General features: G+C 41.7%; 1 protein-coding gene across 1 annotated transcript in view; it reads right to left on the reverse strand.

Annotated features, from left to right (window-relative positions):
* LOC139021080 (phospholipid-transporting ATPase FetA-like) overlaps positions 1–19,863 on the reverse strand; it is an 80,943-nt gene that overhangs the window by 40,582 nt on the left and 20,498 nt on the right. The window contains exons 4-13 of the mRNA XM_070431269.1: positions 18,891–18,971; positions 16,983–17,041; positions 12,182–12,295; positions 11,040–11,138; positions 8,860–8,921; positions 5,709–5,781; positions 5,319–5,389; positions 4,199–4,281; positions 2,901–3,059; positions 782–870 (exon numbers count right to left, since the gene is read on the reverse strand). Coding sequence (XP_070287370.1) covers positions 782–870; positions 2,901–3,059; positions 4,199–4,281; positions 5,319–5,389; positions 5,709–5,781; positions 8,860–8,921; positions 11,040–11,138; positions 12,182–12,295; positions 16,983–17,041; positions 18,891–18,971 — 890 coding nt within the window. The remainder of the gene's footprint in view (positions 1–781; positions 871–2,900; positions 3,060–4,198; positions 4,282–5,318; positions 5,390–5,708; positions 5,782–8,859; positions 8,922–11,039; positions 11,139–12,181; positions 12,296–16,982; positions 17,042–18,890; positions 18,972–19,863) is intronic.

Consider the following 19,863-nt stretch of genomic DNA (forward strand, 5'->3'; position numbering starts at 1 on the left):
ATTAGTCTTCAATCAAGGCTGATTATTTTCTACTGTCGTGCTTTTCAAATTTAATTTCTTAGCTGCAGAATCCTCTATTTTCTAACGAAGTCTTATAGAACAGATAAATGTGAAGCTGCTCTTTTTGAAGCAGGACCTTCAGAATGAGGAAACCAGGACAAAATTTAACTGATCACCTCTCTTCCCCCTGCAGCAGCCACCAGACCAGGGGTGGGGAATATCCAGCCAGCACGCTGCCTAAGGCCCACAAAATCATTTGGACTGGCCCTGCCAAGGCATTAGGGGTGAGTTAATTAAATGTCTGACCAAATATAGCAGGCTAATTTTTAAGCTGATAATTTTGTATGGCCCACGAATGATGCTATAAATATCCAAATGGCACTTGGCAGAAAAAAGTTCCCCACCCCTGCCTTAGATTCATCTAAGAGTTTGAAAATCATCAGTTCAACTAAGGGGTTCTATTAGCCACGTAAGATTTTATTAAAATGGTCATGAGTAAGACTGGTTATGAGAAAACAAAAACACATCTTAATTTCTAAAACAAGGCCCTTGATCCATTTTAAATAAATCATGACTATCCTCCACAACACAGTTATATACTAGAGAATTCCTTATCAATTGGCTCTGTTCTTTTCTACTTCAGACATTAGTATGTGGGGGTCCCAAATATTGCTTGAGACTTTCAAAGAACTAAATCCCAAGTTGGAAATACCAGCTACTCCCACGGAAGCAAAGGAAGTATGTCTATTCATAAAGAAATGCAAAAAAGTCTTAAACTTACCCAGAGCACAAGGACATTCATGAGATGATCTATGTGTGTCCGTTTAAAAGAGGTTTTTCCACTGTTTTGCATTAATTTGGTGTCTGGCCCTAATTGAAATAGGGAAACAGCAGCTCTTAGAATTACTGAATATACCCAGAGGCTTGAAATTGGGTTGGAATGTGCCTTTATGATCATCTAATCAAACCTCTTTTCAGTGCCAGGGATAAAGCCCTGTAGTAAGGCTCATAGTTGGTGCAGTACCTCACAGAATAGAAAATTTGTATCTAAGAATAACTCCAAGTATTTCTGCAAAGTGCAGCAATGCTGACCCTCTCATTGCAGCGCCTTAGACATGTAATCTTTCACAGATAAGCTGAGTCAGAATAGAAGCCACAGCTTCTCTCTCATTACCACCTGGTTTACATAGCTTAGAAAGGGGATTTTCTGATAAGATTTTTATTTTCAGAAAACCCACCGTTGGACCAAGTTTTATTTAGTTTCTAATTGAGAAAGGGAAAAAGGAAAAGGCAACGTCTTCTGAGGTGGAAGCTGGAGATCTGAGACTTCTTTGGAGCTGAGACAGAAAATCCATATTTCTTCATGACAGGGCAGATAGTAAGCAGAAGTAAAAAGCTTTTAATGACCACACGCACTAGAATTAGATATTTCTGACTAGAGAGATATGGTTGCAGAGAAAACATAAGAGGTTTAGAAGAAAGTATAAGTAGCAATTTCTCTGGCCTTTTACCATCTGATTATTAGTCTTATACTTACTCTAATGAAGGAATTCCATCAATGTTTACATATGAGGGAGCTGAAACTTCCCTGGTATGTGGACAAACTGATGCAGTACATAAGCTATGCCGTTCTTTCCTCTTAAGCATTCCTTGAAGGTCTTGAACTAATGAGAAGTTGGCTGAGAGACTGAAAGCCTCAAGGGACAGTATCTTCCAAGGCTTCTTAGAAAGAATGCCCCAGGTTTCAGGAGGACTGTGGAGATCACAGTAGAACTTACACATCATGTAGCAGGAACAGCAATCCAATTCTGCCCTGCATACCTTGAGAGGCCCTAGGTGGCATCAGTACTCCTCTGTTCTGAACTTCCCAAATCCCCAGAGATTTTTCACTACCATGCAACCAAGAGTCAGAGAGAAGCCTTAACTAGATTTGTGCTGGTTGGCAACTTCACTGCTGTTGCTTTAAGGGAAAAAATATTTTGCTGAAAATGAGCTTTTTATGCATAGCAATATGTGTGGGTAGCTGCTTAAGTACAGTGAAAAAAATAAGCCTACTTTAAATCTTTTGAGTTTGGGACTAGGTAGACTAGAAGCTGCCACTTATAGGTCAAGAATCAATGAAGACAGTTCCACCAAGGCCTCCCTGGACTCTTAAGCTTCTCTCTAGGGCTTGGATCCCATTATTTTCCACAGAAGTGAGGCATCTAGGATCCCCAGTCTAGGAGTAAATTCTCCAGAAGGGGAGCTCTGAGTTGAATAGAACTCACTGTGGTAAATGTTCCTTGATGCTACCTTCAGAATGCTATCTTACTATGGTTGTTGTCAGCAATACCCACTGTCACCGAGGGCATATAGTAGCACAGAAGGTTTCTCCATTTTCCTGAACCATATCATAACCCAAGAAAATCCTTCATTAAGTATAAGGGATTATGATCCTAAATGACATCTCAAGAGAGGCCACTGCTAATGATCCACATGTGCCTTTTCTTTGGCATGAACCCTTCACATAAGAGTTTACATTCTTCTCCATAATGAGCACTGTGTTTATTCTCTCCTCATGGGAGTAATCTACACGTATACACTCCCCTTTTACAAGTTCCCCTTTCATAGGCCAATTCTATGTGTACTTCTCTATGCATCCCTTCTCTTGTGTCCAGTTATGATTTGGAGCACAAAGCCTTCCTCTAACAAAAGCAGAGCTGATATGTGGGCAACTCATTGTTTGGGGGAAAAAGTCTTTTTTTCCCTAAGAAAAAACTTTTCTTTTTAAATCTATCTATCCATCCATCCATCCACCTCCCTTTCTATCTGTCTCAAAGTCATAGTGTTCTGATATATACCTGAGTACTATATCTACATCCAGCAGGCTGGGGTCTAACTGTGGCTCCAGGGAGACGTACCAGTATAAATCACTAAGCCATAGCACCAATCTGTATTCCTGATGACGCATCCTCGGAGCAGCAGCTTATCAAGGTCCAGGAGGTAGTTTTTCCCCTTATAAGTGAGTACTCCTGTGAATCTGCCCAACTTGTTATTGGGAGCATCACACCTCACTTCTCCTGAAAAAAAAAAAAAAAAGGAGTAAGAGTGCTGGTTCTATAACTAGGATTTTCCTAATAGGATAGAAGGAGGCTTAACATAAAAGAGGAAAGAACATCCCTCTTTCCAAATACATACAATCTTTATCCTATCCTCTCCCCATTTCAGATGCTGCCCATTTCTCACCAGCTCCCCTTAGAAAGGCAGACAATGGTTTCTGGGCATCAGAGAAGAGTAATTCTGTTTGTGACATGGTTATCCAGAGAGAGTCACAGCTGAGAAAAACCCACATGATAACTTATCACTATCAGTACTGCTAGATCATATGAGCTCTAAATCTGAAAAAAAAATTTTAAACTACTTAACTTAAAGCAAACCTAAAAAAAAAACAACAAAAAAGCAAACCTAGTATTTTCAAAATGAAAATAATTTGACTTGTTCCTGATTAGTAAAGCAAAAACATGCCTTTTGTAAATATGTATATAATATTAAAAGGAGAAAGGAGAAATAAAATTCACCAATTGCCTAGAGATAAGTGCTATTAACCTTTTGAAGTACATCCTTCAACTTTTTTCTACACATGTACTCATAAACATAAATGTCTCAGAAAACAAGTTTATGCTATATATACTAAGCACAATCTATTGTAATATTTTTCCATTTATGAGTATCCTATTCCTATATAATAAAAGGCTAAAATGCAAATTGACCAAACAACAGAACGACTGTTGCTATGATGCACACTGACCACCAGGGGGCAGACGTTCAACGCAGGAGCTTCCCTCTGGTGGTCAGTGCGCTCCCACAGGGGGAGCACTGCTCAGCCAGAAGCCCAGAAGCCGGGCTCATGGTTGGCGAGTGCAGCAGTGGTGGCGGGAGCCTCTCCTGCCTCCGTGGCAGTGAGACATCCCCCAAGGGCTCCCGGACTGCGAGAGGGCGCAGGCCAGGCTGAGGGATGCCCCCCCTTTCCCCCCCACCAGTGCATGAATTTCGTGCACTGAGCCTCTAGTGATACAAATATTTTTCCATGTCAATAAATATCAACTTGAATATTGTTTATAAAAAGTGATATAGAATTCACTGTATGAATATAAAAACTTTATTTAACTATTCCTATACTGATAAAAATTTTGGCAGGCAAACCTATATGCTAACTTACCATTAAAGGCAGAAAGCTGATTCAAGTCATTTTCCATTTCACTGGTAACCTGGATGGCCTGCTTCACTTTCAGGTTGGTTTCACTAGAGTAAAGCACACAGAACCAGCATACAGGACACATACACAACAGCAGTATAGGTCCAGTTTCTCCTACTTCTTCATGGAGTTTTAGAAAATAGATATTGCCAACAGAACTTGGGCTATAGGTTTGAGCTGTAAGTCACTCCTACTATTCTCTCTCAATGACAGTATTGAGGTGAAAGGGCTCTACAAGGAAGCTATTTTTAGCACACCCTCTCCCCTCTCTCACTGCAATACACCACGATTCTTTTAAACAACCCACAAGATCTTGCTGAATAGATGCTCTAGAGTAGCTGAAGAAACATCACAAAACAATGTGGAGGAGGCACCTGCTCCCTTCAAGAATAAGGGGCATGCCCTGTTAAAACCTGCACACACCTTCAAGTAAACAAACTCATCACTTCATAAATATTTACAGAACTCCTGAGGGGATCCCAATTAACCATGTGCTGATATAGGAATGCACAGAGACAGAAGCAAAAATAGAAGCCATATTTCAAAAAGCTTGTGGACACCAAGAGGAATAGTTGTGAGAATGCAGATCCATTCAAAACTCTATAGGGCAGGCTCTCTGAAGAGGGCCTCTATCATCCTAAGACCTTAGCTTTTGTATGCTAATAAATTTCTACCTTAAATCCTTAATAGAACATGGTGTTTTATCAGTAAATAGTTATCTCCTACTGGCCCGGAAACTTTGGAACTCTATTCTGAAAATTTAAAGTTCTGTTAACCTCTTTTCTGTCACTCAGCATTATTAAATACAGCCAGACAGTGTCTCCAGTTTAGAGATGGAGAATATGAAGTTTATTTGCCCAGATTCTGTACCCAGTGAATGCTCAGTTAATGCTGTCAAGAGCTTAGCCTTAGACTTGAGGTCCCAAGAGTCTGGCCTCCTATCTTCTCTTAGCTGGATATTTCTAGCCTCTTTAGTACTTCCACATGAGAATACAATTCGTTCTTGGCATCATGTTCTCCCTCAGTGAAAAATCACTCTAAGCTGCCTCAATCACTTTAATGGACATTAGGAGGGAACACTTACCCATCCAGTTCTGCTGTTTCTATGTATGTCATACTGTAGGGCTCACTGCTAGAGAGTAATAGTATATCAGCCTGTGGTTAGAAAAGTCAGAGAAAATAAGGAAAGCAGGAAGGCGGACTTTTAACATTCCAGTGTGACAAGAGCAGTTACCCTCTTTGTCTAGGACCCATCACTGCTACCATATACCCCTCTCCAGAACTAGTCTCACATTGTCTGTAGCTATGGTGAGAGGGGACGAGAACAAGCTTCTAATCACAGGAACTGTTGATCTCTGCAGGCAAAGCGAGGCAGATGGAAGTCCCCTAAAGCAGTGGCAGCAGAAGTGCTAAAAGGGTTCCCTTGTACACTCAAGCCAAAAGAGAAAAAGAAAAAGCCCAAGGAGGTACTCACTGTGACAGGCTGATTATTTTCTAATTTTATTATATCTCCCACTTGGATATTCATCCATTTTTTCTTCTCCATCCTATAAGAAAATAACCCTTGAATACCTGCTCTGAGAATCCCCCCCAAAGTTCTGCTTTGACAATCAAAGAAAAAAAAAAAAGCTAAGATGAACTCAAGGCTCAGAGGACGACCAAATCAGTTTGTGATGCATCACTGCTACAATCAAGAATGTGACCCAATTTTTTCTTCAAATTCCAGGGTTATATTTCTTTAAATCTTATTAAAATTCAACTTTCTTTTATTATTATAGTATAAACATAATCATTATGTCGTTACAAAATCATTATTTATAGATCCTTGAACCTTTTTCCTTTGGTTTCAAGTATCATCTCTATGCAGATAAATCTCAATATGTTTATTTATTTTGTTCCTAATTTTCAAATCAGGGGGATAGTACTAAAGGGTAGTAGCTGTAAGCTTTGGAGAAAAACATGTGAGTGTTTTATTTTGTCTTGAGTCAACATTCATTTTTGCCAGTTCTCTGGCATTCTGTCTGCCATGATTTTCACCAGTACAACACAGCACTACAGCATTCGGGCTTCTCCTGTAGATAAAAGCTTACACATATAACCTTTTAAATGTATGTTTTTAAAATAAAAATTTTAAATGTTGTATCATGTGTATTTATATTACATTTGTATTATGTATTGTTATATATGTTTTTAAAACAAAAATTTATATTTTGTTATACAAGGAGCTGTCAAACTATTACTACTTTGTTCCTGGATATTATAACAACCATGTGTCCCAAATTCAGGAGACGGGGAGGTATCCCCTCCCAATTTAAAATATTCAGTCTTATTGTGCCATAAGTACATTTTTAATTTCCAAGCATTTCATTCTACCTTTTGGTTTAGCAAATGTGGTCATATAGATAGAGAAGGCATTGCTTGGACGGCAGAGGAGATCATTCATATTTGTTCTGTTTTATGTGAATGGTACCTCCTGACGTTCCATAACACTCGGGTACTTTTCCTAACACAAATACTTAGAAGTGCTAGATAAAATAAAGCCAACATTTTTTCAAAAGCAAAGCTATATTTAACACAAAGTGAAGAGCCAGGAAAAAAGACAGGACTGAAATTCAGAACAGAAGTATTTTCTGAAGCTGTTCTTGCCCTGAGTGGGGGAGGGGATTGCCAGTCAGGATTAATAATTAGGAACTTGAGTTTTACTTTAGCCCCCTAAACGGCCAAGAGATTAAGCCTTAGGATCCTTAGAGGCAGAGAGCTGGAACTAAGAACCCCTCATAAAGCCAAGACTCTGGAAAGGGCAACACCATTAGAAAAAAGGTGGTCTAAAAAAAAAAATCAACTCATTGGCAAGAAAGTTTGTCTATTTTACCCTGGAGGGTTGGGGCCAGGGAGTGGAGGACTCCCCTGAGAATCTGTACTCTCATGAAGTATGGGAATAGGTGATACCCATGAGTTACTTGGCAAAAGCAAACAAAAAAACCCTGGGAGGGATACCACCTGAACTCAGGCCACTTAGATTGCCCATAAAGAAAGTTCCACTAGGATGTGCTTTAACCAAAACTATTGAGAAATGAAAACAACAGAAATCACAACTTGCAAAACAGACAAACTTTTATAGTAACCGCTCTGCTCAGACCCATGTGCTCTGAAGAAAGCTACTTTTGGAATATAGACTGTTTCAACAACCAGCCTCACTGCCAATGTTCAATTAATTAGACACTCACGGGGAGACTAAGTCAAGTCGGGGCCCTGCTAGTGAACTCCCACCACAACACCACTCTCTGACAAATTCTTCAAAAATCTTACAAAACCCAAGTGCTCAAATTACTTCATTTGATCAGTAACTCCCTAGCCTTGCAAATTTCTACAACACTCACTTTTGTCTTTTCTCTTTATCTCTATGTTCTTCTAAAATGTTCTTTTGACTCACTACTGCCTTTTTTGGTGGTACTTATGAAAGGCTTCAATAGATCAAAACACTTGAGGAGATAATCCACCTTGAGTAAGGATCAGCAACCACAATAAATAAAAGGATTAGATCTCCAAGAACTTCACATCATAGAATTATCTGATTAAAACTATAGTTACTGGGTGTTCTATAAGGCCTATGTGAAAAAAGACTGGACCTCAATCATGAATTCCTTCAGGGTTGTATTTCTTTGCATTGACATTGACCCCATCGCTGTGGTGTTTGGTCATAGCTATCTCAAGTGTTAGGTCAATGTTTATATTTGGTGGCGTGTTGCAAAATTTGAGCAATTCACTTATGGCAGGAATGGAGAGAGGCAGGAATAATTCCTATATAAAGCAACATAAGAATGCCAATACTTTCTGCACCCACTGGTCACTTTTCCTCTCATACAATCTCTATTTGTTGAATTCTTCCCCTTCTCTTAAAGCCTAGCACAAACATCAGCTCCTCCCAAAAGTCTTCCTTGATTCCTTTAACCAGCTATGATTGCTCATTTTTATTAATTCTTATAATAATTTTTGTACCTCTTATGACAGTTTTCATATTTTGCTTTCTATAGGAATTATTCCTGCCTCTCTCCATTCCTGCCATAAGTGAATTGCTCAAATTTTGCAACACCCCACCAAATAGAAACATTGACCTAACACTTGAGATAGCTGTGACCAAACACCACAGCAGTGGGGTCAATGCCAATACTTTCTTTAGATTGTTAACAAAAAGATGGTCTGGCCAAAGGCTACAGAAAGAATGGCCAATAAACCATCTTAAAATCCACTGAGGTTCTAAAGACAGATGTCTCCATGCTGACCTCTGCACTAATAATAACCACTGGCACACTAATACCATGTCATAATTTATTAATTGCTGTAATATATATTATTTCATTTTTATTGTCATAAACATCCTCTAAGGTAGAGAATATGATCTCTACTTTATAGATAAGAAATGTGAGGTCCAGAAAGGTCTGAGGTCATTTGGTGCGTTCAGGGTATGCTAGACATAGAAACAAATTCTTCTTATGTCCAATCTGAGGTTCTTTTTACTGTCCTGAACTACCTTTCCAAAGTCCCCAGGACATCAAGTGTTCACAAGGCCAACCCTCCCCCAGAGCCGGTCCTGACTAAACTAGCTTCGGAGTGGAAGGACTTACCTGCCATTCATCAGGACCAGAACAGAACGGTTGTTGACCTGATTGTCATTTTGGTGCCTTTTCTAAAATTATACAAAAAAAAAAAAGTTCAGGTAATAGAATTGAGCAAATGGCACGTAGAAACTTAATATTTTGAAATATTATCCAATATAGTTCACCCTCTTTGAAATTTTCCTCGACCCCCCAAAGTCATTCCACAATTATCTCATCGACGCTTTCTCTATCCCTCTCCCTTCCTCTCTCTCTAAAAATCAATAAAAAAAACATTAAAAAAAACCCACCACAGGCCAAGAGGCTGATTGTCTTTGAGAAGCTGAAAAGGGAATTCTGAAAAAGAACCAAGGGAGAAGAAAGAGAGAAAATCTTGGCTTTAAAGATCAAAAGCCAAAGCCCAGGGGATGAGAACAAACAACTTATATCAAAGGCCACAGAGGAGAGAATGCAAAAACATGGGCAGGATGAGAGTCTCATACTTCTTGGTAGGTGCAGGGAAAGCTAATTATCCTTAAGCATACTCCCATCCCATCCCCAACCATGGTCCACATTCAGAAGCCTACAGTGGATGAATAAGAACTCCATAAACTTTTTCAATAGCAGCTCTGCTCAGTCATCTATGCAAAGACCAAATAGAAGGGGGACAAATACAGGGTATGTCCTGGTGCTAGGAGTCACATGAATCCCCTCCTTTCAGTTGAGATTTCTCCCTGAGAAAAGGGTAGGACTGGGAAGGAGGCAGAGAGAATCCTGAATTGGTCAGAATATTTATCCTAAAGAGATTGAGTTCTAAACCAGAAGTAAATGGGTTATTCTGAATTGGCAAGTTAAGTGTTTTGTTCTTTAAAAAGGGTAGGGTGGTTGTTATCAGCAATATTGAGTTTAGTTATAGAAAAATAAAGTACCATTTTTACATTGTGACTTGAGTTACAATTGAAATTTAAACCATGTGCTGATTCTGGGTTTAAAGAGTTACAGAGTTAAAGAGCTGGAGAAACATCCTTCTCTCAAACTTTGCTCTAAATATCTATTCTGGTAAAATCAGAACTCTCTTATGGAAGATGCAAGCAGGTCAATAGCACTGGCTTCCCAAATCCCACTAGTAGGCATGGTACTGGGTCCTCACCCTCACCCTTCTATGCAGGACCTGCTGCGAAGAGGAAGCTATGCAGCACTCACTGGGAGCCAGTTTCTACCCCCAAGGACAGGAAGAGTCATAAGGCTTTCTCAAATCAGAGGGTTCCTGGCGGTGCATACTTAATAGCATTGAAAGTCAGAAAGGGAGCCCAGCCAGTGTGGCTCAGTGGTTGACCTGGAGGTCACAATTCAATTCCTAGTCAGGGCACATGCCTGGGTTGCAGGCTCGATTCCCAGTATAGGGTGTACAGGAGGCAGCCGATCAGTGATTCTCATCATTGATGTTTCTATCTTTCTCTTTCTCTCCCTTCCTCTCTGAAATCAATAAAAATATATTAAAAAAATAATTTGAGCCTTAGCAGGTTTGGCTCAGCAGATAGAGCGTCAGCCTGCAGACCAAAGGGTCCCGGTTTCGATTTGGTCAAGGGCAAGTACCCTGGTTGCAGCCTCCTCCCTGGCCCGAGCCCTGGTCGGGACTTGTGTAGGAGGCAACCAATAGATGAGTTTCTCTCACATCAATGTTTCTCTGTCTTTCCCTCTCTCTTCCACTCTCCCTAAAAGTGAGGATTAACAACAAAACACAAAAAAAACACACACAAAAAAGTTTGAAAGTTGGAAAGGGAAATAGGGAGAGTTGGAGAGGAGAAATGAAATGTGCAAAGGGAAGATGAGAACAGGAAAAAGAGGGAGGAGGAGACCGAAGGATGAAGGGAAGATAGATATAAAAACAAGAGAAGAGCGAATGGAGAAAGGATGAGAGCAAACCCAGAGAAAGCTAAGAGGGGAGTGAAAGAAGAGGCGAGTTATTAAAAAGGAAATGGAAGGAAGCCTGGAAAAGGGGCTGAGTGGTCGTAATAGGAAGACAGAGAATAGCCTTGCATTGCCTCTTTCTGGCCATGCATAGACCACCAATCCTGGGCCTATGAAAATTACATATTCCTCTCTCCATTCAGTGCTTCTTCTTAGCACTAGCTAGTTCTGGGGAGTCCTTCTTGCCCCCCCAGTCTGACTAGGTGGTGAGGAACTGAAGGCCTAGAAAGCCACGTTACCAGGTCATCGATGGCATCTTTCACTGCTGTTATGGACAGCACCACTATCAGAGGTATCACAGTTGTGTACCAGGCCAAGGAGGAGATTTGGGGAATCAACTGTGAGAGGGAAGGGAGAGAAACTTGGGTCAGAAAGCTTAAAGGACAATATACTTCCCTTCCCACAACACCACTTTCATCTCCATAGGTTCGTAATGAATTCAACTATCCTGGTTGCTTTTCAGTTTGCAGCCTTCATATAATCCCCAAATATAAGTAAACATCTCCCAAGGACTAAGGAAAAAAGAAGAGACTCTAAGTTGCTACCTATGTGTCCTGAACTCTACCACATTTGTTTTGATGGCTAAGGGCCATTTCTCCTGTGAAAATGAGGGTGCTGGGGATAGGTGGGTAAGAATGGACATGGGAAAACCACAGAACCTCCCACACTTCTTCAGCACAAGGAAAATGAGATGATCCTCCCTCTCTCCTAATTTGGGCCCACCCTGTCCTACTTCCTTGCTCTATGCTGATATTCTTATGTTCTAGACCAGGGGTGGGCAAACTTTTTGACTTGAGGGCCACAATGGGTTCTTAAACTGGACCGGAGGGCCGGAACAAAAGTATGGATGGAGTGTTTGTGTGAACTAATATAAATTCAAAGTAAACATTATTACATAAAAGGGTACGGTCTTTTTTTTTTTTTTAGTTTTATTCATTTCAAACGGGCCGGACCCGGCCGCGGGCCGTAGTTTGCCCACGGCTGTTCTAGACCATGCTCCTTCGGCAGCATGCCTGCATTTTAACTTTCTGTCGGGTAGGCTGGGACAAGAAGGAGGAAGAGGGATGTAGCTGTGGTTGGGGTGAAGAGTCTTTAGCCTCTTACGGTCAGGCTGAACTGTGGCCATGCAGCCATAATGAGGAGCCCCCATTCCTTGGGATCCAGTGACCTTGTTTCCTTCCTCCTGGAGAGGCTTGTTTCATCCTGGCTAATCCTGACCAAAGCTACTCTAGAGGCCTGGCCCGAGATCCCAGCCATCCACTTGCCTGTTACCTAATGAGAGAGGGCATTTCTCAGTTTAGGGATGAGAAGGGTGGATTATACAACCTGACCCCAGAGAGGTTGATAAAATGTTCTGTGGAAAAGGTCCCAAAGGCAATACCTGTAGGATTAGCAAAACGAGAAAATATGCATTGGCGAGTCTCTGGAACTGTTCAAATAGGTTCAAGGGCAAGAAGTTAAAGATATTATATTTTGAGGTCTTGATGGTATTGTTCTGTGAGTAAAAGAAAACAAGCACAATTAGAGAAACAAAAGACTCCCACCTCCCAGGCTTAACAAAAAGGACCAAGGCCATTCTGAAATGGTAAAAAGCCACAATCCCCTACCAAAGGAAGGAAAAGAGTATTTGTCTTCCCCTCCTGCAATGTTTTCTTTGAGGCCTAGAGTGGTCTAGAGATGCAAAGTTGTCGAGGCTCATCAATATCGGATTTTTGGGGGAGGCAGAACGTATTTCTGCACTGGAGAGAATTCTTTGTTTATTGACACTATTGAAAATGATAAAATCAACAATGAAAACATACACTTAGTGAATATTTATTACCTGCAAGGCAGTGTTCTAATCATTTTATATGTAGCAACTTATTTAATCCTCAAAACAACCCTATGAGGGAATACTATATGATCACCTTTTGAGGATGAGTAAATTGCCGAAGTTATTTGCCAAAGATCACTTTCTGTCAGGTAGGCTGGGACAAAAAGTTGCAGACTTGGGATCGTGCTGTCCCCTGAGATTCAGTCCACTTGTGTAGCCATCCAAATACATTTTCTTCTTAGAATCATAAATCCTTCCATTTCATCTTACCCTCTGGCCTCTAAGGTCCTCCTCACTTCTAAATAGGCAAGTTATTTGTGTTTGCTCCACTCCAGAGTTCTCTAATGAAGGTTTTCTTAGTCTGGAAAACTCATTTTGGTGTGTCTTTACATGCTGGTTTCATTGCTGAAGGATGTCAATGCCAAAAGCAAATTACTGTCTTTCACCCCTAGCCCACTGAAGGTTCCGACATTGGTTGCTGTTAGCATTAGAAAATCATCTGCCCCTCAATTGTCCTGAGAGAGTTTGAATAGTTTTGGCCTACATCTAAGCTGTTGTTTTGCTAAGTGAAAATGGGAACTTGCTACCTCTTCAGTCCCAATCTGAAGATGTTGACAGAACCATCTTTCTTTTTATCTTTGAGTCTATAATCATTTGATCTAAGATGTCAGAGCTTGAATCTAAGCGCTCAAGAAAAGCAGAAGAATGAGACCAAGTAATTCCCTACAAAAAAGGGCTTCTCCTCCACCTCCTCCATCTATAAAGCCTAAAGAAAAGAATAAACCCACCTACAGGCCTGGAGTACAGATACTACTCAAGTATGAGGAATCTTGCTGGGCCCTGCCTTGGGAAGACATCAGCGTCCTTTTGGAGAACCAAAATCATTCAGTCCCGAGGCTAAACCTTGCCCAGGAAGGCTAGATAGGCTACCCAGCCAAGACTTGCCCAAGGTCTATTTCCCAAGGGAAGAGAAACTGGTCAAATAGCTTAGCATTTAGGAGTCTAGAGATCCAAGCCAAAACTAAGGTTTCCTTAGTGTTTTTCTTTATTTTCTTCATAATTTCTCCAATTAACAATCAATTGAACAATACATTTCTCAAGGCTTGCTCTGTTCACAGCCCTATGTTGGGCTATACTAGTAGAAGCTGAAAAACAACTAAACAAGATCTATTCCCAAGAAGCTCAGAAATTTGTCTTGCATGGAGTTCTAACTAAATGATCTATAAGGGCCATCCTAGTCCTGAGAGTATGTTATTATAACATAGAAATAGTTTTCTTTGATTACGATTACTAGAGGCCCGGTGCACAAAAATTTGTGTACTCAGCGGGGTCCCTCAGCCCAGCCTGTGCCCTCTTGAAGTCTGGGACCCCTCAGGGGATGTCCACCTGCTGGCTTAGGCCCACTCCCTGGGGGATTGGGCCTAAGCTGGCAGTCAGACATCTCTCTGGCAGCCCGGGAGCCCTCGGGGGATGTCCACTTACCAGCGGGGAGCAGGCCTAAGCTGCAGTCGGACATCCTTAGCACTGCTGAGGAGGCGGGAGAGGCTCCCACCACCACCGCTGTACTGGCAGCTGTCAGCCTGGCTTGTGGCTGAGCAGAGCTCCCCTTGTGGGAGCGCACTGATCACCAGGGGGCAGCTCCTGCATTGAGCATCTGCCCCCTGGTGGTCAGTGTGTGTCATAGTGACCAGTAATTCTGCTGTTAGGGTCAATTTGCATATTACCCTTTTATTATATAGGATAGAGGCCTGGTGCATGGGTGGGGGCTGGCTGGTTTGCCATGAAGGGTGTCCCAGATCAGGGTGGGGGTCCCGCTGGTGTGCCTGGCCAGCCTGGGTGAGGGTCTAAGGGCCGTTTTCAGGCTGGCCACACCCCCTTCAGGGAGGGGGGTCCTGCTGGGGTGCCTGGCCAGTCTGGGTGAGGGGCTGATGGCTGTTTGCAGGCTGGCCAAGCCCCCCAGCCACCCAAGCTCTCAGTGGAGGCTGGCTGGAAGCAGGTATCTGGGGTTTATTTATCTTCTATAACTGAAACTTTGTTGCCTTGAGTGGAGCCGACAGCTGGCCAGGGCAGGTGGGAAGCTTGGCTTCCTCCATCACTGGGGCAACCAAGTCTCCTGCTTGCTCCAGCTCCGTGGCTGCCAGCTGCCATCTTGGTTGGGTTAATTTGCATATAGTCGCTCTGATTGGCTGGTGGGCGTGGCTTGTGAGTGTAGCAAAGATACGGTCAATTTGCATGTTTCTCTCTCTTTTTTTTTTTTGCATGTTTCTCTTTTATTAGATAAGATAAGATACCTTGGATTTTTGGTGTCTAAGTCCAGATGGCTCTGATACTTGGACCCAAAGACCATTTCATCTTTTGCCTTACTGAAGCAGCTGGCTGTCACTATTGATTATTCAATTGATTTTTAAAGCTAATTAATGTATTTCATTTGGGTAGCATTGGTTTAGCAAATGAAGACAAAAGCCATGCTGATTCTGTCTCAAGATAGAAGTATCAGTACTTCTTTACTAACTTGGCAACTAGAGTGTTTTGTTCTACTCTTAAATGTCAAGTCAGAAGCAATATCTCAAAAATGTAGAACATCTGCTTAACTCTGAACTTTCTCAGTGTTTAGTTATTCTGGCACATGTGATAAAATTTAAGCATGATAGAGGTGGTGGAATTTGGTTTGGGCTCTTTATTTATTTGGACAGGGTATTTGATTGATGGCTAAATGGGGCAATAAAAGAGAACAGAAGGCCAAGTACATAATGGAAATCAGTATTTAGGGGCTGGGAAGAGGAAAAGGGGTAGGAATGGAAGAAATTAGAGAAATAGGAGGAAAATGAACACTGGGTAGGGTCAAGGAAATGGAATCAGTCAACTCTGTTTATTTATTCATTAACTATTGGTTGCCTCCTGGACATACCCCAACTATGGCTGGGGAATGAACCTGAAACCCAGGTATGTGCCTTTGACTGAGAATCAAACCAGTGATCCTTCAGTCTGTGGGCCAACATTCTAATCACTGAGCCACAATGGCCAGGGTGATGAAGACATTTTAAATGTTCATCAATAGAAAACTGGTAAAATAAATTAAGGTATCCTATCTAATAATAGACAAACATGGTAATTGACCATACCTTCGCTATGCCTCCCATTGGCTAATCAGCGCGATATGCAAATTAACCAACAAAGATGGTGGCTAATTTGTATACTGCAGGCAGGGCGGGACAGCGCCATCCCGCCTGCCCTGCCACCATCCGGGCCTGCTATCTGCGACCCAGGGTGGCAGGTGTCTGTGTGTGACCCGCCCAGGGAGTCCCGTGTGCGACCTGACCCGGGGCATCCCATGTGCGACCCGACCCAGGGCAGCGCCCCAACCCCCGGATCGACCCTGCCGTGTGCGCGACCCAGGGCAGCGCCCCAACCCCCGGATCGACCCTGCCATGTGCGTGACCCGGGGCAGCGCCCCAAACCCCGGATCGACCCTGCCGTGTGCGCGACCCGGGGCGGCGCCCCAACCCCCGGATCGACCCTGCCGTGTGCGCAACCCAGGGCAGCGCCCCAACCCCCGGATCGGCCCTGCTGTGTGCGCGACCTGGGGAGGCGGGGCAGGCACCCAGGGATCGGGCCTGCCATCTGCCACCCGGGGAGCAGGCCTAAGCCAGCAGGTGGTTATCTCCCGAGGGTTCCCAGACTGTGAAAGGGCACAAGTGAGGCTGAGGGACACCCCCTTACCCCCCTCCCCGTCCAGTGCACAAATTTTTGTGCACCGGGCCTCTAGTCCTATATAATAAAAGGCTAATATGCAAATTGTCCCCTGGTGAGTATGACCAGGAGACTGGGAGTTCGATTGCTTGCTATGACATATGCTGACCACCAGGGGGGTGGCACGGAACATGGCAGGCAACCAGTGGCTAAGGCGGGGTGGAGCAAGGAAGGAGGAGGCGGGGAGGCTGGGAGGCAGGGAACCTGATTGCAGGCCAGGCCTAGGGACCCTACCCATGTATGAATTTTGTGCACTGGGCCTCTAGTATCAATATAATGGAAAACTATGCTGCTATTAAATGAATTAGGTAGATCTATCTGTATTATAATAGATGTCTAAATGAAAAAAGAAAATTATGGAACTATGCTTTCATCTGTGTTAGAAAAAGCAACAAGTATTTCTTTTCTAGGAGTTATATATAAAACCCAAAATATTAGATATATTATTCCTGAGCCTAGGTCACTGGATTAATTTTGGTTCTGAGCCTTCACTGCACAATGTATAGGAATGTGAAAGAAAGCAGAACATCTACAATGAAGTTCCTGCCCCACCAACAAAGGGGAATATTAGAGGGAAATTTCAGCACCCTTCTGAAATAGTCAGAGACCTGATACTCACTGGATATCCAAACATACTGTTGAATTCCTCATTGTTGGCTTGCAGATATCTCTCTTGTTCTAAGAAAGAGGAGAGAAATGATGAGAAGGATGCTTCTCTGTAGATCAGTCTGGGATGCTGGCTGCTAGCGAAGACTCATTACCTCACACTTTCTTGCTGAGGATATCTGTTTAAAAATGGGATTTTTGTCTCTTTATTCAAAGAATCAAGAAAGCCCTGGCCAGTGTGGCTCAGATGGTTGGAGCATTGTCCTGTGCACTGAAGGACACGTGTTTGATTCTTGGTTAGGGCACATACCCAGGTTGTGGGTTCAATCCCCAGTAGGGGCACTTACAGGAGGCAACCAATTGATGTTTCTTTCTCACACCAATGTTTCTCTCTCTCTCTCTCTCTCTCTCTCTCTCTCTCTCTCTCTTTCTCTCTCTCCCCCATCCCTCTCCCTCTCCTTCTCTCTCTCTAAAATCAATAACAACATATCCCCAGATGAGAATTTTTTAAAAAAGAATCAAGAAATACAATAAAAATAAAACACTCAAGAGTTTCAGTTTTCTGAAGGCAACAGGACAAGGCTGTTATAAACATTCATGTGCAAGTTTTTGTGTGGCCATGTTTTCATTTCTCTTGGGTATATACCTAGGAGTAGAATTGCCGGGTCATATGCCAATTCGATGTTTAATTTTATGAGGAACTGCCAAACAGTTTTTCACAGCAGTTGCATTATTTTATAATTGCATTATTTTACATTCCCTGAACAATGTATGAGGGTTCTCATTTCTCCGCATCCTTGCCAACACTTGTTAGTGCCTGCTTTTTATTCTAACCATCTTAGTGGATTGAAGTAGCATCTCACTGTATTGCCAGCAGGTAACATGGTCATTGGCATTCATTTTGTGACCAATAAATATTTGTTGAATAAATAAATCAGTCTTTATGGATGATTACTACATTCATTTGCCTTGAATTTACTACTCGCTACAATATTCTGCTCTCTACCTATTATTCTGTTCGTAAGAACACGCAGGAGAAATTGGTCAGTTCGTTTATTTTCCTCAGCCCTTTCTCCTTTAGCAGCTATGAGAATAGGAGAGAACTGCCTGGTTTTCCATTGGTTGGGACTTCACTGACTTTTTCTTCCTGAATCTAGGGCCTGTGCCTTGGAATGGACTTCTTTCTGTAACTCAGGCCTGTGCCCTTAGAATGGGCTCCTCCAGGAATCAGACAACTGCACAATGACAGAAAGTACAGAAGATAAGTGGGGCCTTAAATCAGTGACCTAATTTCATTATCTGCACCTTCTCTATTCCCCAAAAGAAAGCTGAAGTATATAACTACATTCTGGCTTGCTTTTTCAAAATTTTATGTTAAAAAATTTACCTTTTCCCATGTCAGGCAGTTTCACTCTGAAAGCTGGCTTGGGTGTGATTACCCCAGTGCCCCTTAGTTCTTGGCTTCACCGAAGGAAAGCATGGAAGTAAATGAAAATACTTCCTGACACCATAGCCATAGCCATGTGCTGTGGCCACAAATAGGCAGCAAAGCTTAACCTTATCTGCCTTGGCAATTTCTTTTCACATTGACCACTTCTTTTTAGCAGGAGGCAGTTGTGAAGGATGGGGAGAGGAAAAGAAACATGCTTTCCTGGTGAACTTCCAAATGAAAGTACAAAAGATGAGAGATTGTAACTACTCCAGTTAGAATTCTCAGATGTCAAAACAGTAGACCTTATACTAGTAAGTACAAAGTATTTACTTTTGTAAAGCATATTTTCTCTACTGGTCAGCTGTTTAGTAGATTAGTAGTTTGACTGGTAGACTGGCTAGTCTGTTTATCTGTTATATGCAAGCACACATTTTTTAGAGGCAATAATAATGACATGCAGACTTAGATATCTAAGCTGAGTTCACCTACCTCCACCACTTTGTCTTTCCTCACTCCGGCTTTCACATACAGACATTGCAAAGTAGTACCAACTATAATTTGATAGAATTTCTATAAAGGAAATAAAAAGATTTAGAATGAGAATTTCTCATGCCAATAACATTTCACTTAAACATGTTCTTTAGTAACAAGGAACTTGATCTCTGAAATTGAAAATAATCTACCTCTAAGATTGACATGCTAAATTTTAGAATTCATTTCATATGTCCTCAACATAAAGTTATATTTTCAAAGCTTGGGAAACAGATTTCAATTCCTGGCAATTAAGTGTAAACTGATGACTACAATCTGTCAGACAAATTATCTGAACCTTGGAAACAGGTAAAAGAAATTAGGTGATCTTTCAGTGTAATTCTGGGATTACACCTTTGATTAGTTTTCTACTGACTGGACTATACTATAACTCCGTAGGGCAGAGGTTAACCTATATATATATTTATTCAGTAGAGATACAAATATTTAAGTCTGGTGAAAAAATATAACTCCAAAGGTTATGATTTATGGACTTTAGGACTTTAATAGTTTTGTGTATAATTCAGTAATCTTATCTTAACATTTCTTTATTACATTGCCTATAAATGCTTAGCTCCTATATTTTCACTTCAAGAGGTCTTAACATCTTACTTGCTTCCTCATAAATTAATGAGTTTAATAAAATCTTTGATACCTGTTCATTTTATATATATGAGAGTCATGTTCCTTAACCTTTTAAAAGTTATAATTTATCAAATCCCATGAGTTTGCTACACAGAAAAATCCCTTCTTTCTCTCCATCCTTCACCCAATTCAGAAAAGGCCAATAAAGTATATTTTAGTTAATCGATTTTTTTCAGGTCTCCTAATTCACTAAATGTGGATAAGCCAAGACTAGAAAACTTTACAGGCATTTTCATCTTAATCATCCCAAACAAGATTAGATGGGGGGTGGGGGTGGGGGGTGGGA

Source organism: Myotis yumanensis, unplaced genomic scaffold (assembly GCF_028538775.1).
Source record: "Myotis yumanensis isolate MYYU_CA2020_CCGP unplaced genomic scaffold, mMyoYum1.0.hap1 SCAF_12, whole genome shotgun sequence".
NCBI classification, from domain to species: domain Eukaryota; kingdom Metazoa; phylum Chordata; class Mammalia; order Chiroptera; family Vespertilionidae; genus Myotis; species Myotis yumanensis.